General features: G+C 45.9%; 15 protein-coding genes across 15 annotated transcripts; 8 read left to right on the forward strand and 7 right to left on the reverse strand.

Annotated features, from left to right (window-relative positions):
- Window positions 1-124: 124 nt before the first annotated feature.
- Bathy10g04070 (predicted protein) lies at window positions 125-679 on the reverse strand (the record flags this gene model as incomplete). The annotated part of the gene is made up of 1 exon (XM_007510727.1): window positions 125-679. One exon carries the CDS (start codon window positions 677-679, stop codon window positions 125-127), a length of 555 nt encoding a protein of 184 aa, XP_007510789.1.
- Window positions 680-915: 236 nt separating this feature from the next.
- Window positions 916-2652, forward strand: Bathy10g04080 (unnamed protein product; the record flags this gene model as incomplete). The annotated part of the gene is made up of 1 exon (XM_007510375.1): window positions 916-2652. One exon carries the CDS (start codon window positions 916-918, stop codon window positions 2650-2652), a length of 1737 nt encoding a protein of 578 aa, XP_007510437.1.
- Window positions 2653-2847: 195 nt separating this feature from the next.
- Bathy10g04090 (26S proteasome non-ATPase regulatory subunit 8) lies at window positions 2848-3726 on the reverse strand (the record flags this gene model as incomplete). Its single annotated transcript, XM_007510707.1, has 1 exon — window positions 2848-3726. The coding sequence occupies one exon, from the start codon at window positions 3724-3726 to the stop codon at window positions 2848-2850; it is 879 nt and encodes a 292-aa protein (XP_007510769.1).
- A 332-nt stretch (window positions 3727-4058) lies between these two features.
- On the reverse strand, window positions 4059-4499 carry Bathy10g04100 (predicted protein; the record flags this gene model as incomplete). The annotated part of the gene is made up of 1 exon (XM_007510418.1): window positions 4059-4499. The coding sequence occupies one exon, from the start codon at window positions 4497-4499 to the stop codon at window positions 4059-4061; it is 441 nt and encodes a 146-aa protein (XP_007510480.1).
- Window positions 4500-6127: 1628 nt separating this feature from the next.
- On the forward strand, window positions 6128-7009 carry Bathy10g04110 (predicted protein; the record flags this gene model as incomplete). Its single annotated transcript, XM_007510615.1, has 2 exons — window positions 6128-6279; window positions 6703-7009. 2 exons carry the CDS (start codon window positions 6128-6130, stop codon window positions 7007-7009), a joined length of 459 nt encoding a protein of 152 aa, XP_007510677.1.
- Window positions 7010-7175: 166 nt separating this feature from the next.
- On the reverse strand, window positions 7176-11009 carry Bathy10g04120 (predicted protein; the record flags this gene model as incomplete). The annotated part of the gene is made up of 1 exon (XM_007510447.1): window positions 7176-11009. The coding sequence occupies one exon, from the start codon at window positions 11007-11009 to the stop codon at window positions 7176-7178; it is 3834 nt and encodes a 1277-aa protein (XP_007510509.1).
- A 441-nt stretch (window positions 11010-11450) lies between these two features.
- On the forward strand, window positions 11451-12515 carry Bathy10g04130 (fructose-1,6-bisphosphatase; the record flags this gene model as incomplete). Its single annotated transcript, XM_007510760.1, has 1 exon — window positions 11451-12515. One exon carries the CDS (start codon window positions 11451-11453, stop codon window positions 12513-12515), a length of 1065 nt encoding a protein of 354 aa, XP_007510822.1.
- Window positions 12516-12785: 270 nt separating this feature from the next.
- Window positions 12786-13712, reverse strand: Bathy10g04140 (triosephosphate isomerase; the record flags this gene model as incomplete). Its single annotated transcript, XM_007510671.1, has 1 exon — window positions 12786-13712. The coding sequence occupies one exon, from the start codon at window positions 13710-13712 to the stop codon at window positions 12786-12788; it is 927 nt and encodes a 308-aa protein (XP_007510733.1).
- A 197-nt stretch (window positions 13713-13909) lies between these two features.
- On the forward strand, window positions 13910-15613 carry Bathy10g04150 (thioredoxin reductase; the record flags this gene model as incomplete). Its single annotated transcript, XM_007510419.1, has 1 exon — window positions 13910-15613. One exon carries the CDS (start codon window positions 13910-13912, stop codon window positions 15611-15613), a length of 1704 nt encoding a protein of 567 aa, XP_007510481.1.
- A 233-nt stretch (window positions 15614-15846) lies between these two features.
- Window positions 15847-17170, forward strand: Bathy10g04160 (predicted protein; the record flags this gene model as incomplete). The annotated part of the gene is made up of 3 exons (XM_007510729.1): window positions 15847-15963; window positions 16114-16138; window positions 16332-17170. 3 exons carry the CDS (start codon window positions 15847-15849, stop codon window positions 17168-17170), a joined length of 981 nt encoding a protein of 326 aa, XP_007510791.1.
- Window positions 17171-17370: 200 nt separating this feature from the next.
- On the reverse strand, window positions 17371-18282 carry Bathy10g04170 (thioredoxin peroxidase; the record flags this gene model as incomplete). The annotated part of the gene is made up of 2 exons (XM_007510736.1): window positions 17371-18025; window positions 18224-18282. 2 exons carry the CDS (start codon window positions 18280-18282, stop codon window positions 17371-17373), a joined length of 714 nt encoding a protein of 237 aa, XP_007510798.1.
- A 274-nt stretch (window positions 18283-18556) lies between these two features.
- Bathy10g04180 (histone deacetylase superfamily) lies at window positions 18557-19738 on the forward strand (the record flags this gene model as incomplete). Its single annotated transcript, XM_007510558.1, has 1 exon — window positions 18557-19738. One exon carries the CDS (start codon window positions 18557-18559, stop codon window positions 19736-19738), a length of 1182 nt encoding a protein of 393 aa, XP_007510620.1.
- Window positions 19739-20207: 469 nt separating this feature from the next.
- Window positions 20208-20597, forward strand: Bathy10g04190 (unknown protein; the record flags this gene model as incomplete). Its single annotated transcript, XM_007510721.1, has 1 exon — window positions 20208-20597. One exon carries the CDS (start codon window positions 20208-20210, stop codon window positions 20595-20597), a length of 390 nt encoding a protein of 129 aa, XP_007510783.1.
- Window positions 20598-20715: 118 nt separating this feature from the next.
- On the reverse strand, window positions 20716-21357 carry Bathy10g04200 (predicted protein; the record flags this gene model as incomplete). The annotated part of the gene is made up of 1 exon (XM_007510482.1): window positions 20716-21357. One exon carries the CDS (start codon window positions 21355-21357, stop codon window positions 20716-20718), a length of 642 nt encoding a protein of 213 aa, XP_007510544.1.
- Window positions 21358-21488: 131 nt separating this feature from the next.
- On the forward strand, window positions 21489-22475 carry Bathy10g04210 (predicted protein; the record flags this gene model as incomplete). Its single annotated transcript, XM_007510785.1, has 1 exon — window positions 21489-22475. One exon carries the CDS (start codon window positions 21489-21491, stop codon window positions 22473-22475), a length of 987 nt encoding a protein of 328 aa, XP_007510847.1.
- Between the last annotated feature and the right edge of the window lie 116 nt (window positions 22476-22591).

The raw sequence follows: 22591 nt of genomic DNA on the forward strand, positions 1-22591 counted from the left end.
TGTTAACTGCATAGTAATAGGAGGAAATAGATATATATTGGGTAGTAGTAGTAGTAGTAGTAGTAGTAGTAGTAGTAGTAATAATAATAATAGTGATGTAGCGTACAAAATCTAATTATCTCTGCTATGCGTCTTCTTCTTCTTCTTCTTCTTCTTCATCCTCTTCGTCTTCATCCTCTTCGTCTTGTTCCTCATCCGAAAACTCCTCGTCTTCGTCGAATTCATCATCATCATCATCATCATCATCATCATCATCGTCATCATCATCATCATCATCGTCTTCGTCTTCGCCTTTTGCGGCTTTTATCAACTGTCTCATCTCTTCTTCGATGAAGGCTTTCCGTTTCACCTTCTTCGTCTGTTGCGCGTCCAACTTCTCTTTCTCTTCCAACTGTTCAATCTGTCGCAATAATTTCGCCAACGCTCTGTATCGAATCTCCATCGGTCCTAACTTCGCTCCTTTATTCTTCAGCACCATCCCTTCCTTTCCAAACTCCGTGTTGTATTTCCCCCCTTTTTTCTTTGCATCTTCTTCTTTCTTTTGTTTTTTCTTCTGCGCGAACGTTATTCCTGGTTTCCTCTCCGCTTTGATTTTCTTTACTTTTTCCTTCAATTGCTTGCTATTTGGTTGGTTCGGCCTTTTCGTTCTTGTTTTCTTCGTTCTCGATTCTTCTCCCATTGTTGATGTGTGTTTTGTTGCTGAAGATGTGTCGGCGTGTCTTTGTTGTGTGTTGTTTTTTGGCGGCTCAAATCTCTCTCTTCTTCGATTGTTTGTTTGTCCGAAGAAGAAAAGAGTCCATTTTTGATATTTTTGATATTTTTGTTGTGTGTGAGTTCTCTTTCTTTTGTCCTTCATCACAACAAAATAACGCTCTTTAAAAGATGATGATGTCTTCTTTGTCTTCTTCTCTCGCGATGGTCAAACCAACAACTGTTGCGAAGAAAACTACTGCGACTAAAACTAAAACTACGTTTGGGTTTCATCGGAGTTCTTTTCGGCGATCATCTTCGTCGTTCACGTCGTTTTTGAACAGCAACATAAACAACAAGAAGAAAAATTTTAAAGTGAAAACAACGAAATCGATTTTAACGGGACCGTCAAACTCGATATCTAATAACAGTAATAATAACAGTAATAGTAATAGTAAAAGTAGTGAACGGGTGGACGAATCGGTGAATTTACCCCCACCGAGGATTTCGGATCTAGAACGAGCGCCGAACGAACGCGTCGCCTCGGTTTTACGATCGGCTATTCCTGGAGATTTGTTGCTGATCACCACCGTCAGTGGGAGGAGTGGGAAAACGCAGCAACAACAACAAGAACAAGAACAGTCTTCTTCTTCTTCTTCTTCTGTTTCGCAAGAAAGTAGCAGCAGCACGATTAGAAATAGCGCGGTTTCCACCACTGCACAAACGAACGAAGAAGATGACGAGGAAGAAGACCAGAGCGAGCGATGGTTCGTCGTGAGAGAGTCCACGGCGGGAGCGGCGCCGGCGGCTGAAGAGGACGAGAACATCAACGCGGTGATTACGTTGAAGGGCGAAATTGAAGGGAAAAACGTGACCATAACTTTAGACACGAGAAAACAATCGAACAACATGGAAGCAGAGTTAGACGTCCAAGAGGACTCTTGCTTTACGAACGACGCGTGGATGAAGCAACTGGGAGACAAGTTTAGAGTAGAGTTAAAGTCGAGCAAGTTGAAGAGTAAAAATTTCGAAAAGATGAAAAACTTACAACGCGCCTCGAAAGTGGTCGGATGCAGATCGGTCGTTTCATACGATCTGTTGAAAGCTGCGGTGATGAACGACGCGTCGCCGTGGAGAGACGGGAAAAGCGCGTCTACGAGACGGTGTATCGTCGAAGGGTTGGAAGCGGCGACGCAACTCGCCGGAGAGCTTCTCGCGTTTGAGGAAAAGTGCAGAGACGTCGTCATGATCCAAGTGAGTCATTCCTCCGAGCTGGCACCAGCTGGGCACTTGTTTTACAACGCGAAAGAAGAGAACATGCACGATCAAAATCTTCGTGATTATTTGGAGAGGAAACGCGCGGCGGAGTTTAGCGGTGGTGGCGGCGGCAGCGATTCGAGCGGTTCCCCGGGGAGTCCATCTTCACCTTCATCATCTTCCTCTTCTTCAAGCACCGTCGGAAATGGTAATTCCTCGAACGGAGGTTGGAAACTCTTTGGGAATCTGTTTGGAAGTGATAGTAGTGGTGATAATAACGGCGCAAACGCTGGAAATAAGGTGATGAATTTGAACGCGTCGTGGGAACCTTCTCAACTCCAAACGATCGACGCGCCGTACGTCTTACAAACTTTACACAGGATAGCGCTCGAAAATCCTGATGACGTTGGATTTCTCTCGTCAAATTTAAGCGTGGATGAGAATTCGGTCAAATCTGTATCTCTCATCATGTATCGCAAATCCGGGGCTGGCGCAAAAGAACGCGCGGAAAAGTTGTCCAAATTACGAACGCAAGCCGCGTTCAACGAACAAGACTGGGCGAAACGAATTGCCGTCGGTTCTTTGTTAGGATATTCTCAAGAGAACACAATATGGCACGCTAAAGCTTTAATCGATCGACATTTAGTAACACCGGGCGATATCATGGATGCTTTTGACAATGCGTTGGATATCGATGAAAATTGATGAGAGAGGAGGATAGAAAGAGAGAATATTTTATGATTCTTTTTTGTAACCAGTAACTTTTGATCATAACTCATCACGATTTTACCATCACCGCCACTGAATACACTACGTCTACATTATGTTTCTACATCTTTTGCTAAAAACCTCTGCTTTTCTCCTCGTCGTCTTTCTCCTCTCGCTTCTCGGCGCTCTTCTTTAAACTATTCTCTCCAGCTCGCGACTGTAAAGAAGCGCGCGCGAGATCATTTCGTTCGAGGGAATGTCTTTGCTCGATGGTACCGCCTGTTCGTCCGAAAACACGAACGTTTCTTCTATGGCCCCGTCATCGAGCATCCATCCTCTCTCCATCGCGTACTTCATCGCCTCGTTCTTATCGTGGTCTAAAATGAGAAGCCTCGCTAAATTTTTCAACGTTATTTCCGAGGCGCTCTTTTCGATGCAGTTTACAATCTCATCTCTCGCCGTTTTGGACATTCTGTTTGCAAACGGTTTGAAGCTCTCGTCGGGAATTTCCCCGTTTACTGATTCCTCCACGATCTTATTGTACGCCCCGTCCATCAATCTTTGTTCTAATTCGATGGAATACTTCACGCACGCGTTTGCGAGTAACTCGGAACTGGTCAGTTCTAACTCCGCGTGGAAAGAACCGATTCTATTCTGCATCAACAATCTCAACAAGTTCAATCCCCAACAGATTGATTCGTTTTTCGACGGCGGAAGTTCCTCTCGGACGTCTTCGTAATACGATCTGAGTTGCGCGAAATTCCTCTCAAACGACATCTCGTCGTCTCTTCGAGCGCACAAAATAACAGACATTTCCAAAAGTTCCCGAGCTAATAACAGCTCTTCTTTCTTACTCTTCGTTTGTTCGAACAACGGAGGTAACGCGGTGAGATGCGTCAGCGCCACTTTCAAGTTTTCTAACAAGTTCAACGCCCCACTCGTTTGTTGTTGTTGTTCTTGTTGCATAATAGCGTTCTCATCGCCCGTCGTCGTCGTCGTCGCGCGTTCGAATGCTTTTTTAAACTCTTTGAAAGAGTTTTGCGCCGAAGCTAAATCTTCCGCTCGCGTCATTCTATTTTAGTAGTAGTAGTGTTCTTTTGAGGAGGAGCGTTTTTGTTGTGCGATCGTCGTAAAATTAAGTATTACTCTTCGTGAATACTAACAGAGATCTTAGTATCTGTCCTTCGTGTGAAAATACCTCGATGACGATGACAGAAAGAGAGCTAGAGAAAGAGAAAGATTGAAGTGTGAAGATCTACTGAGAAAGAGATCTCCTCTTCTGTCGTCTGTTTTGGTTGTTTTGGTTTTGTTTTTGGACCTTCTGAGTGAGGATGAAAGAGGAGGAAAAGACTTTGATTTTGCGTTACCAAAAGGTAGTAGTAGTAGTAGTAGTATAATATATATTATTCAAAACGTCTAACGTTTGCCATTTCATCCAGCATTCTTTGAATCTGCTCCTCGCTCGCTCTCCCTTCCGCTTCCAAAGACGGCACGAGCGTCTTTGCCTCGTCGTAATCCACCGGGCGCAAGTTCGACACCACCGCCGCTTCGAACGTGTGCAATCCGTTCTGTTTCGTCAACATGTCTCGAATCAATTGCACGGCTTCTTGACTGACGTTCCCTCCAAATCTTTGCACGTACTTCAGAGTCTTTTCAAACACCTGCGTGTTCGTCGACGACGCGTCCTCGTTTCTGTTGTTGTAATCGTATATCATCGCTTCCATCACCAGTCTCACTTCTGAAATCGACAAGCACTGCGCGTCGCTAAAATCGGGTCCTAATTTCAACTCTTGCGCGTCTTCGTCTTCGGTTTGTGACTTTTTCAGACACGCTAAACCGGACATTATTTTAAGAGTATTCTGTGTACTTATTATCTATTTCCTTTGTCTTCTTCTTCTTCTTCTTCTTTTTGTTGTTGTTGTTGTTGTTGTTGTTAAAGTTGTTGTTTGTGTCGAAACGATCCACCAGAGAGAAATCGAATGGAGAGACACCCCCCCTCCGCTCTTCTTTTTCCTTTTCTCTCTTTTCCACGGCTGATGAAAAAATTTGACTGTGTCTCGTCGAAAAAAAAAACGAACGAAAAAGGAGAGAACCGAGAGAGTCTTTCTCTCGTCCTTTTCATTCAGAAATAACTAGGAATTACAACTTTCTAAAACTTGCCACAAAGAATGTGGCGGGTGATATGTTGGTTTCAAAAAGCTTGTTTCGAGCCCCGCGGAACGGAGTCGCGACGGTCCACCACGCCGTCTCATGGAAACATAAGACTTCGCCTCAGCAGGACTGAGACTTTGAAACGGGTTTTAGTAGTGCCGCCGACTAAAATACGCATATGGACTTAAACACATATGGTATATATATTTCAATCAAAAATCAACGTACTTCACCTATCAAAGTTTCTTCGATCGATCTCATGAGAGCCGAGTGTCATGATAGGCTGAGCATCGCAAATGGATGCTCGAGAGACGTTGTGTTGTCACATGTTTCTGCAATCCAAAAAAAAAAGGAGAGAACTCTCGATTTTAATCGATACAAAACTCCCCCTTGGCGCCTATGCCACGGTATAAAAATCCCGTTTCAAAAAATGAAAGTGGAATTCTTTCCCAAAAAATGCTCTTTCCTCCATGTAAAGTCGTCGTTGACTTCTTCTTCGATGAAGAAGAGAGAAGATATGCAATAACACGACGACAAAGAAAAGAACACAAAAAAAGGAGAGAAACTCGCCCGCGCAAGTCAAAACTCTCCGTACTCGAACCCCCTTTGTCCGTTCTTTCCCGGCTCTTTTCATTTTTCATTCATCTGCCATGCGATAGAGAGATACAAAAACGCTCGATTTGTATCTATAAACAGAAAGAAAGCAAACGATGAAGAAAAGAGCTCCCACCCTTCCACCCACTATCATCGATAGAGGTCTATCGATGATAGCAATGCGTGTGACTTTCTCGCGCGCGTGCGCGCGCGCACGCAAAAAAAAGTGATATTATATGCGCGCGCAAATGCGCGCAAATGCGCGCGCGAGAAAGTGAAGAGGAAATGAAAAAAAATTGTTTTTTAGATACAGATACAAAAGTTTCTCTTTCTCTTTCTCTTTCTTTTCCCCCAATTTTCCTAGTTTTTCTTTTTTTTTGCGAGGAAGAAAATAAACGGAGAGAGAGAATACGTAAAAAGCGCGTATTTTCCAGCTCCGAGTTCCTGCGAACGTTTTATGAGGTGTGTGCGTGCATCCGCGCGGTTTTCAGCACCTCTCTCTCGCGCGCGGTCCCCAGTCAACGCGCGCGCGTGGAGGGGACAGGGAAGTGATGACGTGTCACGCTCTCGTGCAAAGTTGGTTTTATGTTTAGGGTCTCAAATTCTCAACTTTCATTCTCGTGCGTTTCTGAAGCTCTTTTTTTTTAAATAAGATCTTTCAGAACGCGCACCAAGGCACCGTTCTTCATAACAACACAACAACACAGAAGAAGAAGAAGAAGAAGAAATGATCAACTTTCTATTCACGTTAGTCTCATTCTACGCCGCGGTGGTGTACCCGATGTACGCTTCGATGAAAGCCATCGATCGTAAAAGACCGGACGACGACGTCTTGTGGTTGACCTATTGGATTGTCTACATCTCCGTCTTAATGGGAGAGTCTTTAGGCTTCGTCTTCTTGTAAGTCTCAAACGTCGTTCTCTCGAATCGTCGTCTCGTCTCGCATTTTTTTTTTAATTCTCTTCATCTCTCTCTGTCTTTGATGGAAGACAGAGAAGAAGAAGAAGACACGGAAGCATCAAAATCATCATCATGTTTTCGTTCAGAGCGCTCTTTTGTCGGCGGTTCGCGCGCATCGATCGATCGTTAGAAAGAAAGAGAAAAAGAGTTTAAGGGAGAGATCCAATTTTTAAAAATTGTGTGAGAAAGAAAGAGAGAGAAAGAAGGGGAACTCTCTTTCTCTACAACACATTAACGAAGAATACGTATAATGGTTAAAATAATACGTACTGACAAAAACGCGAATAACACTCTCTTCTTCTTATTACTATTACAATGTTAAAACAGAATCCCGAAATACAGATTTGTAAAATTGTGTTTGATTTACTACTTGATCTCCCCGCGTTTCAAAGGCGCGGTGACTTTGTACAAGAGCGGCATCGCTCCGATATTTAGAAAGTTGAGTCCGTCCATCGATAAGACGGGTGATTTGATCATGAAGGGTGATTTCCAAGCCGTGCGCAAAGAACTCGGTCCGCAATTGAAGGAATTGCAATCGTTCGTGCAAAAAGATGGTCCGGAAGCGGTGAACAGATTACTTTCAAAGGTGAAGAGTACGAAACCGTCGGCTGGAGGAGGATCGAGCGACGACGCAGCAAAAGAGAATTAGAGAGAAGAGCGAATTTACGTACACACACACACAAATACACACACACACGCAATTGTAATTTTATAATACTCTTTACTACGTACATTATTATTATTACCAAGATCTGCTTTTAATATATATATTCGCTCAAAATGCCGCGCCGCTCAAGTATAATTCTTTTTGTGTATTAATTTTCTTCTCGTCGATCTTGATCCATTTTCAGCTTGCTCAACGCTTCGGCGATGTTCACGCCGCCGCCGAGAGCAACGCCGAGTTTGGCAGCAGCCGCAGCCATAACATCTTCACCAATACTTTTGAAGCCGCTGTTCGATGACGAGGACGCAACGCTGTCTTGTTGGATTTCTCTTCTCTTTTCAGCGACGGATTCGTTTTCACCGGCAACCGTGATGGCGGTGAAAATTTCTCCTTCGCCAAGACCTAAACAATCGTACACCTCGTGCAAATCGTCAACCGTGCACGCCTCGTACATCAGAGGTAAGTCCATGATGCAATCAAGTGTTTTGTGTTCTGCCAAGTTTTCTAAAGAGGAGCATTGCATCAAATCTGCCCAGTAATGGTTCGATTTCAAATCGGTTTCGTGTCGAGCCAAGAGCGTGTTTCTCGCGCGGTCCAATTCGCGTTGCGAAACTCTTTGATGCTGAAATCCGCGCAAAACGCGAACACCCGCGGCTAATGCTTCATCAATCTTTGCTGGCGTAGATGTGACTAATAATCTATATGTAGTGGCGTCTGAATTTTGTAATCCGAACGATAACGTAAAGTTGCAGTCGTACGTCAAGCCTAAAGCGTCTCTCACCGTGGTAAAGAGCCGCCCACCGACTACTTCAGAAAGTAGCATACCCGCTATGTACGTCGCCAAAGGATTCTTTCTCCGCGCGCTTTGCAAAGCGTATGGGTTCCCATTCGCTTGAGCTAACACGTTGACCGGATCAATATCGTCGATAAAAGCAAAACCACCCTCTTCCTCTACTCGCGCGGAATCTCTCTCCGGAATGCGCATGGGCGCCCACATGGAAGGCCCGGGACCAGCCATGACTGCGCACGCTCTGTCGTCGGAATCCCGGAGCCATTGTCGTTGCTCGCGTACCGGATCGTCTTTGGGAACATTCTTTAAGCTCAATGGTATCGGATCCGTCATGACAGGTACGTTCTTGTTCTCTTTCGTTTTAGAAATCGTGCCTAATACTTGCGTAATCAACTCGTCCACCTCTTCGGGAATCAAGTCACCGACGATGTTCACTTCAATCGGACCGTTGCTAAATTGCATTTCGACTGCTTTCGCGACACCATCTAAAGTCAACGCAGATAACTCTGCTCGCGAGGGATCCATGAATCGGCGGTCACCGTACATGGCTTTGTTGATTGCATCGTGCGTCGTTAGTTCCAAATTTTTCGTCGTGTTGAGTTCAAACATTCTGTAGATATCTTTCACTCGCTCCAACGCGGTTTCTTCCCAGTTTGGTTTTTCAATTAAAAGATGAATAATTTCCAAAATCGTCCGCAACCCGCCATCGACAGCAAACGCGCCGTCCAAATAGAGATACTCCATTTCAGGCTCGACGTCAAACACCAACAGATTTTGCATCGTTAATAGCTCGATTTGTTTTCGGTCCCAAGCGCCAACCGTACCGGCTTCTTGCAACGTTCGCAAACCAAGCGCGGCGGAACCAATACCATCGGGACCGGCATCCAACGGTTCGTGAGATCGACCTCCGGGAACGACTAATCGTAAAAATCCACTTCCCGGTTCCGCGTCGAGCTGTTTGTAATTCACGCGAACGTTGTTACTCAAGCGTCTTTGGTACACTCCGGTAACTTCGTCGAGCGTCGCAGACTCTATTACTGGTTTTCTTTCTTGAATCATAGCTTCCAACTCGGCGTCCGGAATTAAGCTGTCCGGCACGTCCACATCCTCCAATGGTTCGATTTCGCCGTAGTCCGCGGACAATACTCGCATCACGTCCTCGGGAGTGATGTCAAATCGAACTTCTTGATCAGTCTCCACGTCAGTCGTCGTAGTTGGAACGCACGCGACAATCGCAGTCGTCAAGCCCGATCGAGGATCTCGAGTTTCGCTGTCGCATCCGTACTCCGCGATGAATCCCAAAAGTTCCGTAGCTGCTTCGTTGACGCTCTCCAACGTAATATATTCGTCCAACAAAAGTAAACTCTCGTGTCCTACGACTTGGTCCATGACAACGTGCCCGAGAGCGTCGTGTTCCATGACAAAATCGAGATTTTCCAACGACGGAACGCACCCGGCTTGTTGCGCGAGTTGCTCCGAATCTCTCATCATGGCTGCTTTAAACCTCGAAAGCTCGCCTTGAGTTAAACCGCATTTTTGCAATCGTCGCGCTTCTTCAACTGCCACTTGGAGTGCAAACTCCCATTCTCTCGGTTCGCATGTCACCGTCACTGTTGTCACCGTGCATCCTTCTCGCGCAGAGTCCGAATGATCGAGTTCAACGCGTTTATAATCAGCGTTTGTCTCGGAGTACCTTGACTGGATTCGAGATTGCAACACGAGCAAAGCAATTCTTTGCAACACTGTTCGGTGCAAGTCGCCTAACTTCTCCATCGGAACGATTGGAAGTTTCGAGAAAATGTTAAACGACGCGTGCGTCAAGTGTTCGTGTTGAAACATCTGCGGTTCACCTTCATTCGCGATGAACGGTTGGTACGGATCTTCGATTTTCTCTTCCATCATGCGATGAAGTTGTGCCTCAATTTCTTTGCGCTCTTCGAGAGGTACGCCGTAAGCGTGCTTTACCGGTGGTCTCACTTCGTGGCGAGCTAAAGGAGATTCCGCTTGCATTGCCCACGGACTCGGCGCCGCCTCGTTGAACGCGTCTTCAATCATTTTCTCAACTTGTTCTGTAGTCGCATCAAACTCTCCCACGACGTACAAAGTAGCGTTCGAAGGAAAATACCATCGAGCGTGAAAATCGCGAATCTTTTCATCATCCCACAGAGGCACTTGATCGAGCTTACCGATTGGAAATCGAATGCCCAAGGCGTTGTCCCAGTGCAAATGCTGCAACAACTGACAATCGACGCGATATTCGATGGTGTTCATCATCTGTGCTTCGGCTAAAACTGCTTTCTTTTCCTTTTGAATTCTGGTTTGTAACAACGAAGGATTAAACGCGACGTCGTAGAGAATATCCAACACGTTGTTCAACATGTACACGCCGTCCTTGTTTACCGTCGGCGCGTGAATGTGAAACACCGTGTGATGAAAATCTGTGTACGCGTTACCTCTGGTACCGCTTCCTAAGTACTGATCGCGTTTTCGAGAACCCAGAAAAGTAACGTGCTCAACCAAGTGCGCCAAACCTTGCTCGTCTTCTCGTTCGTCCACGGATCCGACGTGCATTTCAAGGTGCGCCTCGAATCGTCTCTCCGGCGTCGTGTTTGGCAAAATGACATATTTCAACCCATTCTTGAGCGTTCCTCGGTGGATCTCTTCGTGCGGTGGCAAAGGTCTCTCCAGGAGCGGAATCACTTCCCCTTCTACTCTGTCTTCGCCCAGAGTCGTGGCTAACGCCGACGTGATTGATTTCCATCTCTTGTTGTTCTCTTCGCCGTTGTTGGACGTCTTGTTATTGTTCTTATTGTTCGTCGTCGAGTCCGATAATTCTCCGCCGATTCCTCCCGAAGCGCTGCCGCAAAACACCTCCCCGTTTTTGTTCTTGAAGTGTTTCGGTGCTTTGCGAGTGGACGCGATGAACCCTCTTCTCTTGGAGGAGGAGGAGACGCTGCTTTTTGTTCTCGTCATAAAACATTGTCGCGTTAACGACGACGTAAACGACGACGAAGATTGCGTTTTTCTTCGGGATGACGACGACGACGATTCTGCTCTTCTGGAAACGAGCTTGACAAGCTTCGGTCTTTGAGATGATGATCGCGCGGCGGTGTTGTTGTTCGGCGATCTCCGTTTTGTTCCAAACGACCCGACCACGATCGGTGCTTGTTTCGCAGCACAAACAGAAGAACTCATCACTGCTATCCTCGATCGATCGATCTCACTTCTTCTTTGTCTTCTTCTTCGAGCGCTTTTTTTTGTATCAAAACCGCGAAGACTGTGTCGCAAAAGCCGTTCTTTTCTTCAGTTCTTTTCAAGAGAAACTTCTTCGAAAAATGGATCGTTTTGTTTGTCTCGCGACCAAAAAAGAAAAATTTTCGTCTGCAAATTTGTCCACGTGGTCTCCCCTCCTCTCGCTGCAGCCACGCATCCAAAATCAGCGGAAATTGGTGCGTGTTTGTGGCATAAAATTTCAGTTCTCTCTTCCTCTGCATAAAATTAAAACTCTTCTCAAGGAGTACTCTTTAATACACGCACGCGCACCGCATCATAAAAAAGAAACGTCTTCGGGTGACGCACCACCTTTTGATCTTCTTAAACCATTTCGCGTTCTCATTGATACGGGTGAATAAAAAAATGATGATAGAGCGTTTGGAGGAGGAGTTTTCCGACCCTGCGTTGATTCGATTGATGGCAAAAATCGCCTCCGCGTGCACGGAAATTTCAGACGCTATTCGAGTGCAAGCGATCGATGACTCGAAAGATGGGAGCGGAAATTTGAGCGGACGCGCGGAGAGCACGAACGTTCAAGGCGAAGAACAGATGAAATTAGACATATATTCTCACGATGTGTTTGTAAAAGCGTGTAAAGAATCGAATTCGTGCGTTGGTTTGATTTCCGAGGAAGTGGAAGAATACATCGACTTGAGAGAAGGAGGAGGAGAAAGAGGTAAAAGAGGAGAACAAGAAGGACTCGCGCCTTCGTCTTCATCGGATCAAATACACGACGGAGGACAAGAATTAGGAGAAGAAAAGAAATATATCGTCGCATTCGATCCGTTAGATGGGTCTTCGAATGTAGCTTACGGCGTTTCCGTCGGGTCCATTTTTAGCGTGTTTGAATATAAGACAACCGGCGAGGGGGACACTAGAAATCCAATCGAAGAAGTTTTAAAGCCGCAAACTGGACGCAACGTCATGTGCGCGGGGTATTGCGTGTACGGTAGTAGCACAGACTTAGTGATTGCAACGAGAAAGAATACGAGAGTTGTTGGATGGACGCTCGACCCTTCCTCCAATACGTACGTGAAAACGCGCGCTGATATATCGATTCCTCAGCGGGGGAAGATATATAGCATAAACGAAGGATACGAACACAAATTTTCGGAAGGGATGAAAAGATACATTCGCGATTGTAAAGAATCGTCGTCTATGACGGCTCGCTACGTCGGATCTATGGTAGCCGACGTGCATCGAACTTTACTCGCCGGAGGTACGTTTCACTATCCGCTCGGTAAACTGAGAATGTTATACGAATGTTTTCCGATGGCACTCATGATTGAAGTAGCGGGAGGATTATCTATTTCCGACACTGGGTCGAATACATTAGATAGCGCAGTTGAGTCGATTCACGAGCGAGGCGCCATTCACCTTGGATCGAAGGAGAATATGGACGATCTGAAAAAATGTTTGAGATTGTGAGAATTTCTTGCGTGCTCGCGAGTGCTGCGCCCACGAATATAGTTTGCCTTTTAGCTGCGTGATTTGTTTTTGTGATTTTTTCAGATAATAAGTATTATCTTCGGTTAAAAATTACAATCTCTTCATCTCTTGTTCTTCATGTTGTTCTCTTTTTGGTTTGTGTTTATTATTATCATTTATGTTCTCGCGGCGTTTGTGTGTGTGCGTGTGTGTGTGCGTGTGTTCTTTTCCTTGTATTTCTTTTTTTCGCAGCCATCCAAATTCATTTATTTATTTAGAATGCGCGGCAGAGTTGCAAATCTTAACGAACGCTTCACCGTCCAAAGAGGCGCCACCGACAAGAAATCCATCGATATCAGGCTTCGTCGCCAATTCATCGCAGTTGCCAGCGTTCACGCTTCCGCCGTATTGGATTCTCACCTTGGAGGCCACATCCGCGGAGACGTTTTCATTCATCCACTTCCGGACGCCAGCGTGCACTTCTTGCGCTTGGTCCGGAGTTGCGACTTTACCCGTTCCAATAGCCCAAACTGGTTCGTAAGCAATGATGATGTTCTCCCAGTCCTTTTCAGTCACGCAATCGACGATAGCTTTGAGTTGCGCGAAGCACACGTTCAAGGTGTCTCCCGCCTCTCTTTGCGCTAACGATTCGCCTATGCACGCCACCACCTTCACTCCAGTATCTAACGCGTATTTAGTTTTCAAGCCAACAAATTCATTCGTTTCGCCGCACAAAGATCTTCTCTCCGAGTGTCCCAAAATGACCCACGGAATGTTCGCGTCTTTCAACATCTCCGCGGAGACTTCTCCAGTGAAAGCACCACCTTTGCTAACCCAGCAGTTTTGCGCTGCAATTTGATACGGTGCCTTCAATTTCGATTGCACTCTGTCTATGTATACCATCGGCGGCGCGCAGATGACTTCTACGTCGGCCGTGATCTTCCCACTGTTCAAGCTCGCGCATAATTTATCGATAGAGTCTATCGTTCCATTGCATTTCCAGTTCCCTCCGACGACGAACTTCCCGGTGCCATCGCAGACGACGAGAGAAGACGCGCGTCTTCCGTTCTGTCTTGCAATCGCATGTTTTTGCGCTCTCAATTTATTGTTCGCTCGTCCACCTCTCACGCTCGTCTTCTGAGAAGACGCGAGTGAACAAGACGCGTTGGATGCGGTGGTCGTCGTGTTAAAACTCATCGTCATCATCATCATCGTTTTGTGTGCCGATCCAATGATTATCCACTTCTGCTTATTATAAATCTCCTCTTCTTCCTCCGCTTGCTTGTGGCCAAAAAAGGCCCCAAATGAATTAATTATTTTTTGGGTGAGACTTTCGAAGAATCAGACAAATCCTTCCACGCGACGGGCAAAAAACCTCAAAAAAAAGAGACACGATGAGGAGCACAACCAGTTTTGGTAGTACGAGCACAAGTAGTAGCAAAAGTAGTTTTTGTCGAACGATTTGCACCCAGCTCTCTTCCTCCTCCTTCTCCACCATCGCGAGAGGAGGAAGAAGTAGGAGAAGAAGCAACAACAGTAAAAGTCACAATCATCATCATCAGCTTTTCCACCACTCGCAACCGCGACAACAACAACATCGACACAGAAAGTTCCGGAACGATAAAATTCGTGCATCGTCGTCGACTTCTCCAGATAATGATGTTGGTGACAACGACGACGTAAAAAATGTTGTAATCATTGGATCGGGGCCGGCTGGGTACACGGCGGCAATATATACAGGCAGAGCAAACTTGGCGCCGGTATGTTTTGAAGGATTTCAGAGCGGCGGCGTCGCTGGAGGTCAGTTAATGAGCACGACCGAGGTTGAAAACTATCCAGGCTTCCCTGAAGGCGTGACCGGACCGGAGTTGATGGAGCGAATGCGTCAACAAGCCTTGCGATGGGGCGCGGAATTATACGAAGAAGACGTCGTCAGCGTTGATTTTTCGAAGCGACCGTTGGAAATCAAATCCGAAGATCGCACGATGAGAGCGAACGCGATCATTTTAGCCACCGGGGCGACGGCGAAGCGTTTACGCATCCCGAGCGAGGAGAAATTTTGGAGTAAAGGCATCTCCGCGTGTGCGATTTGCGACGGCGCTTCGCCCGCTTTCGCGCAAAAAGAACTCGCAGTCGTGGGCGGTGGCGATTCCGCGTGCGAAGAGGCGATTTATTTGACGAAATACGCCTCTAAGGTTCACTTGCTCGTCAGAGGCGAAGAGATGAGAGCTTCCAAGGCGATGAGAGACCGGGTGTTGGATTCTTCAGACGTGATAGTGCACTACAACACGTCCGTCGAAGATGCGGCAGGTAATGCGCAAGGCTTCTTAGAAAGTCTCAAACTCGTAAACACGAAAACAAATGAATCTATTCCGGAGCCTCTGAAAGTTGCCGGCATGTTCTACGGTATTGGACACACGCCGAATACAAAGTTTCTCGACTCGCAACTAGGCACCGACGAGGACGGTTTCATCATCGTCAGCGATCACGACAAGACATCCACCTCCGTAGAAGGCGTTTTCTCAGCCGGTGACGTGCACGATAAAGAATGGCGACAAGCCATAACAGCGGCTGGGAGCGGATGCCAAGCGGCCATCTCTACGGAAAGATATCTGCAAATGAACAAGCTGTTGAAAGAAGTCAAGATGATGGATACCAAGGACGCGAAAGAAGAAATCGAAGCCGCGAAGAAGAAAGAAGCGGAAGCGCCGAAAAAGAAGACGCACGAACCTGCGATTGATGCGGATAACTTTGATATAGATAGACAAAAACATCAAGGCCAATACGCGTTGCGAAAATTGTACCACGAATCGCCTCGTCCTTTAGTCGTGATGTACACGAGCCCGACGTGCGGCCCGTGTAAACGACTGAAACCGATGCTCAGTACAGTGCTCGACGAGTACGAGAAATCCATCCATTACGTCGAAATTGACATCGCAAAAGATCCCGAGATTGCCGAATCCGCTGGTATTATGGGCACTCCGTGCGTGCAAGTGTTTAAAGATAAAGCCAGAGTGGCGGTCATCAACGGCGTCAAGATGAAGAGCGAATATAGAAAAATTTTCAGCGAACAGTTGATTGAGAGTTCCGCCGCTTAAAATAAAGAAGCGCAAAAACGCGTGCAAACCGAGAGGTTATTAAACTTACATGTGATTCTACCCACAGCAAATGGAAACAACGAAATTGTTTTTTCTCCTCTCTTTTCTCTTTTTCATTCTTCTCTTTCTCCTCTTCTTTTTCCCTCTTTTTCTTCAACACCAAAAATGCCTATAAAGTTACGACACCACACAAAGAACACGCGCATTAAGTGAACAACGAACGATACAAAAAAATGGACGAGAACGGAAATACCATCATCAAAACGAAACCAAGAACTGGAGCGAGACGCGTTCTCGTTACCGGTGGCGCTGGATTTGTCGGGTCGCACTTGTGCGATGCCTTGGTCGCGGTGCGTGTTTTTATTCTCTTTCTTCTCGTCATCATCACACTTGAGTCCGATCGACGACCCACGCGAAAAGGGGCGCCTTTAAGCATTAGTATTAAATTTCCGAGACGCGCGCTGACCCCTTTCTTCCCTTTCTTCCCTACGTAAAAACAGAGAGGCGATTACGTCATATGTTTAGGTACGCGTTCAGCAAAAGTCTTTTCATGTCCAGTGTTGTTTGAGCATACGTATCGTAGCTTTCGCGCGGCGGTTTTTTCCATTTCGAGACAACACCCAAAAAACTCCTACTGAATCAAATCAATAAACTAACGCGGCTCTCACGACGACGAACACTCTTAATGACTCTCCCAAATAATAAACACATTAAACAGATTCCCTCTTTACTGGATCCAAAGACAACATCAAGCACCACTTTGGGAAGGAAAACTTTGAGTTTATTCGCCACGACGTCGTCGAACCGATCTTGCTCGAAGTCGACGAGGTGTATCACTTGGCGTGCCCAGCTTCTCCGATTCACTACAAGTTCAACCCGGTGAAAACGATTAAAACGTCCGTCATTGGTACCATGAACATGTTGGGTTTAGCGAAGCGCACCAAGGCTAAGTTTTTGTTGACGTCCACGTCCGAGGTGTACGGTGACCCGTTGCAACATCCGCAAACGGAGACGTACTGGGGTAACGTGAACCCGATTGGTGAACGTTCGTGCTACGATGAAGGTAAGAGATGCGCGGAAACGTTGGCGTTTGATTACTACCGCGAACACAGAGTGCCAATTCGCGTGGCGAGAATCTTCAACACGTACGGTCCGAGAATGGCTTTGGACGACGGTCGCGTCGTTTCCAACTTTGTTTCGCAAGCGTTGACTGGAACTCCGATGACGGTGTACGGCGATGGTCAGCAAACGAGATCGTTCCAATACGTTTCCGATTTAGTCGCTGGTTTAATGGCTCTCATGGATGGTGACGATACCGGTCCAATCAACTTGGGTAATCCGGGTGAGTTTACCATGTTGGAACTCGCCGAAAAAGTGAAGGAAGTCGTCAACCCGAAAGCCGAAATCGTCTTCAAGGAAAACACGCAAGACGATCCGTCGAGAAGAAAACCAGACATTTCCAAGGCGATGAAGGTATTGGGTTGGGAGCCAAAAATTAAATTAGAGGATGGTTTATTGCACATGATTGGCGACTTCAAGACTCGCTTGGGAGTATAAAACAGCATACAAAACGAGACCACATTTATTATCATTTAAAGAGAGAGAGAGAAAAAGAGGGAGAGAGTTTTAACAAACAACCACAATATTATTTAGTTTCATTATCATCATCATCATCATCAAGTGCGTTGCTCTTATTTTCGTATTTGTTTTAGTGCTTGCGTCGTTTTTATAAAGCTATTATATCGTTGTATTAGTGTTTAAAGCTTGGAGAAATACTCCTTCGAACCCTTGACGTCTTCCTTCATGGCTTCATCCCCCGGTTTCCAACCCGCCGGGCAAACTTCATCCGTATGCGTTTGCACGTACTGGATCGCTTGCAACGTTCTCAACGTTTCGTCGACGGAGCGACCAAACGGCGCGTTGTTAATGGTCGCGTGCTGGATAATACCTTCCTTGTCGATGATGAACAAACCTCTCAACGCCTCGCCGTTATTCTCATCGTACACGTCGTACGCGTGAACCGCTTGGCGCTTCAAATCCGAGAGCAACGGGTACTCAATGTCGCCCAAGCCGCCTTCGTTTCTTTCGGTTTGGATCCACGCCAAGTGAGAGAACTTGGAATCGACCGAGCACCCGATGATTTCGCAGTCCAATTTAGAGAACTCCTCGTATCGGTCGCTAAAGGCGGTGATTTCAGTCGGGCAGACGAAAGTGAAATCCAACGGGTAAAAGAACAAGACGACATATTTCTTGCCTTTGTATTGGTCCAAAGAGATGGTCTCAAACTCTTGGTCTATGACGGCTTCGCCTTCAAAGTGCGGCGCCGGGTTACCGACCAATCGCGCATTCACCGAAACGTTACCTCTTCTTCTTCTCGGCGTTGTTTTCTGCAAAGAAGAGGAGGAGGATTTTCTGTCGTTTTAAAGTGATGAACAATATAATAAAAGTCATTCATCATCATCATCATCATCATCTCATAAAAAATGCAACGAGAAAAAGAGAGAGATTAATCAAGAAAAAAACGACGACGACGACGCAAAAACGCGTTTTTATATGATGTATTAAATCATCAAAAGAGGAAGAGAGACGCTCTTTATCATCCTCACATACCTAGTAAAAGATGTTCCCCCGATGACGCGGGAAGCAGAGAGCGTGGCAGATGCGTTCATTTTTTTTTAGTAGTTGTGTGCTGAGGTTTTCCAATAAAAAAGAATAACAATGACGTCTTTCTTTGTTTGCATTCATTTTTTAGAAGGAAGACCAAGAAGATATTTACATCAAAAAAGTCATCATCATCATCATCATCATCATCATCATCATCATCACAAGCAGAGCTCCTCCTCCTCCTCCTCCTTTCAAGTCGAGAAGAAGAATTCATCAAAAAGAAGTTTTAAAAGAAGTAGAAGACAACACGTGTTTGGTACACGAATGATGATGATGATGATGCGGGACACGTGCGTTCTTGTAAAATCATCTTTCTCAAAAACGAGAACAACAACAAGAACAACAAGAACAACAAGAACAAAGTCGTCGTCGTCGTCAAAAGAAGTATCAAAATCAGACATTCTTTACGCGCACGTGGAAAATGCCGAACACGACTCGCTCGGGCACCCGGAGTGCGCGGCGCGGATACCAGCCATCTTGGAGAAGTTAGAAAACGATTCCGAATTCTTTCTCGAAAGGAAAAAGGACCAGTCGATTGTCTTGTTGGAAAATCCGCCTTTAGCGACGGTTGAAGATTTAGTTCCTCTCGATATTCACTCGCAAAACTACATGAAAAGTTTAGAATTTTTGGCAAAGACAAAAGCACCGTGCCAAATCGATGCCTCGACGTACATGACGCCGAGTTCGTTCGAAGCCGCGCTCGCTTCTATCGGCGCCTCCAACGCGCTCGTCGACGCGGTGTTAAAAGGCAAGACGAAAACCGGCTTCGCTTTGGTCCGGCCCCCAGGGCACCATGCCGTAGTAAAAGGTCCTATGGGATTTTGTTTGTTCAACACCGCGGCTGCGGCGGTGAGATATGCGCAAACCCAGTACCCGAACGATATTAAAAAAGTTCTGGTATACGACTTTGACGTTCACCACGGAAACGGCACGAACGATATTTTCGCCAAGGATCCGACGGTTTTGTTCGTATCCACGCACGAAGACGGAAGTTTCCCGGGGACGGGGAAGATATCCGATATCGGGCAAGACGAAGGCGAAGGGACGAATATAAACGTACCGCTTCCTACTGGGGCGGGCGAGAAATCCGTTTTGGAGGCGTTCGATCTCGTCGTCGAACCGGCGGCGAGAAGGTTTCAGCCGGATTTCATCGTCGTTTCGGCGGGATACGACGCGCATTGGAGAGATCCTCTCGCAAACTTAAACTTCCGTTCGCGAACGTACCATTATTTAAGTTCGAGGTTGAAGAAGCTCAGTGAAGATTTGTGCGACGGGAAGATTGTGTTTTTATTAGAAGGCGGGTACGATTTAACCGGTTTGCCGGAAGGCGTGGCGGAGTCTTTCGCCGCGTTAGTCGGAGAAAAGAGTTTAGAGCAAAAAGACCCGGGCTTGTTCGAAGAACCGTTCGAGAAGGCGAAGAAAGTCATCCAAGAGGTCAAAAGTGTGCATCAGCTGTTGTAATAATACTAATACTAGTAGGTACCTGTACCAATCAATAATAGTACCTCAAACGTTTAAAGTCTTCTTCAATTTTCTCAATTGGAACCCTAAACGTAAAAGATTTAGTTCTCTTTCCAAACCCTATTTGCAGTAAAAGCGCTGCAAAACTCTAAAATCTGGGCTCTTCAAATGAAGAGATCAAGGAATTGAAACGCGGTTCATCAAACCCGAACAATCCTGGGCTCAAACCCCAGTCAGGTCATCTAGATCATCGACTTGATAGTGAAGTGGTATCACGGTTCGTTGTGGCATCTCTTTTTTTTTGCATGCACGCGACGGAGTGATTGATTTGCGTCGTCTGGTGAGATTTTTCTAAAATTCCCAATTTTCTGAAATCGCATTTGTTGTGAGAAAAAGCTCATCTCTCATTTTGATGTTGGCGGCGACGCATAGAATATAAAAGAGTAATATAACAACAGAGTAATATAAAATGGGCAAGAAGCGACGAAACAAGAATACCAACAACACTACCAAGATGCTGATGGATGCTGATGATAAAGCCGCCGCCGCTGCTGCTGCTGCTGACGATGGTGGTGGTGGTGGTTGGAGCATTCCAACAACAACAACAAACACAACAACTTCCTTGGATGCGCTCATCTCTTCTCACCAGGAAGGCGGCAACGATGGTGGTGACAAGAACATCGCACTGATGATGAATAAAAAGAAGACTAAAGCATCAAAAACAGTACTGAGAGGGATAACGAAACGCAAGAAGAAGGCGCAACTCAAAGCTGAAGCCCATCGCGACAAAATGGGCACAAAATATAAAGCGAACACTTTGAAGCGCGATAAACGCCACGACGCCAAGAACTTGTACTAACAACAAACAATAATAGTCACGCTGCTCAAACTCGCACAAAAAACCATCGATTAGGTCGTTCATCGAATATATACGCGTATGATCCATTCGTCGAAATAAATGTAGAAATAATAATTAATCAAAACTTGCTCTTCTTGCCGCCGTATTTCTTCACCATGTACTCTTCAACTTTATCTAAGTCCGCGAGCGTTTTCACCTTGATGCCTTTACTTTGCCAGAACTTTTGAATCTTTTGCACCTCGGTGATAGAGCCTGCTCCTACGACGATTTTCGATCGTTGCCACTGAATCTTCTCCTCGGCTTCGTCGTACGCCGATCGGTCCCCAGAGTCCAACGCGCGTTTGATGTATTTCAATTCGTACAACTTGTTAAATAAGGACGAATCTACACCTCTGGCATCGAGCTCTTCTTTAAGTTGTTTCGTTTGCACCGAACCGTCGTAAAACAGCCAGAACACGCTCACGGCTGAGAGTGCAAAAACCGCCGGTCCAACGGTATTTCGATCCAAGTCTAAACCGAGTTGCGCGATTTCTTCCGTCAAACCTTTGAGCGATGATGATGAAGATATCGGCGATGATTTGTTTTGTCGGTTTCTCAAAATCCTCCTCGTCGTCGTCGTCAAAGAAGACGAAGAAGAAGCAGACGAAGCAGACGAAGAATATCGTCCTCGAGTGCTTTTGGTGGACGACGACGAGAGCGTGTGAAGACGATCTAAACTCGTCGTCGTCGTCGTTGTCGCGGCAGCTGTCGATGTCATCATTTCTTAAATTATTTTTCCTATTTATTATAATAAGAAGCAGAGAGCTTCTGATGATGAGAAGATATTTTTGTGTGGAGAAGCATGCAAAAGAAAAAAAGAAAAAGAAATTCGTGGCTCACAGAAGCCGTTTTATGAGTGACGACGCACTTTTTCTTTTCCTCACTACGAGTATTATCTACTTTAAAGAAGAAGAAGAAGACAGAAGTGATAAAGAAGAAGTGATAAAAGATAAAACGAGTATCAACATCATGACGCAGAAACAACAAACAACAATATCGTTACAAGTGAAGAACTTATCGTACGCGTACCCGATGGAACCGTCCGAAATTATTAAAGATTTCACGTTGGAACTTCCCAAAGGCAGTCGATGTTTACTCTCCGGCGCGAACGGCGCTGGGAAATCGACGCTTTTACAAATTCTCGCCGGGAAAACTATGGTCGCGGAAGACAAAGTTCGAGTGTTGGGACGACCTCCGTTTCACGATTTCAACTTGTCCTGTTCCGGCGAGTTATCCTATTTAGGCTCGCAGTGGCGACGAAACGTAGGCAGCGCGGGCGGAGACGTGCCGTTGGCGGGTGACTTTCCCGCGAGACAAATGATATTTGGCGTCGAAAACGTAGACCCTGAAAGAAGAGAAAGACTGATTAAACTGTTAGATATTGATTTAGATTGGTCGATGATGGCGTTATCGGACGGCCAAAGACGACGGGTGCAAATATGCTTAGGCTTGTTGAAACCGTACGAGGTGCTCTTGTGCGACGAAATCACGGTAGATTTAGACATTTTAGGACGTCTCGATTTGTTAAAGTTCTTCGAAGAGGAGTGCGAGGAGCGAGGGGCGACGATTATTTACGCCACGCACATCTTTGATGGCATGCACGACTGGATGACGCACTTGGCGTTCATTTCAAACGGCGAGTTGAAATACGGCCAAGGCGGCAGAAAGGAAGACATTGAGGAAATAAAAGGCATCGACCATTTGTTATCGACGATCGAAGATTGGTTGAGAGTAGACAGAGACGAGACAAAGGCGAGAAAGTTACTCGAAGGTCCGAAAAAACGTGTCGACCCGTACGCGCATTTCGGGAGCAGGCAAATGTCATACTACGGATGTTAAAGTAAATTTACTGGAAACATTTTGAAGGAAGCGTGTACTATATTTTTGATAATAGACAACAACAACGACAAACCATTTTAAATAGAAACGAGTCATCATCATCATCATCATCATCA

The sequence above is a fragment of the Bathycoccus prasinos genome (genome assembly GCF_002220235.1).
Source record: "Bathycoccus prasinos genomic : Chromosome_10".
NCBI classification, from domain to species: Eukaryota; Viridiplantae; Chlorophyta; class Mamiellophyceae; order Mamiellales; family Bathycoccaceae; genus Bathycoccus; species Bathycoccus prasinos.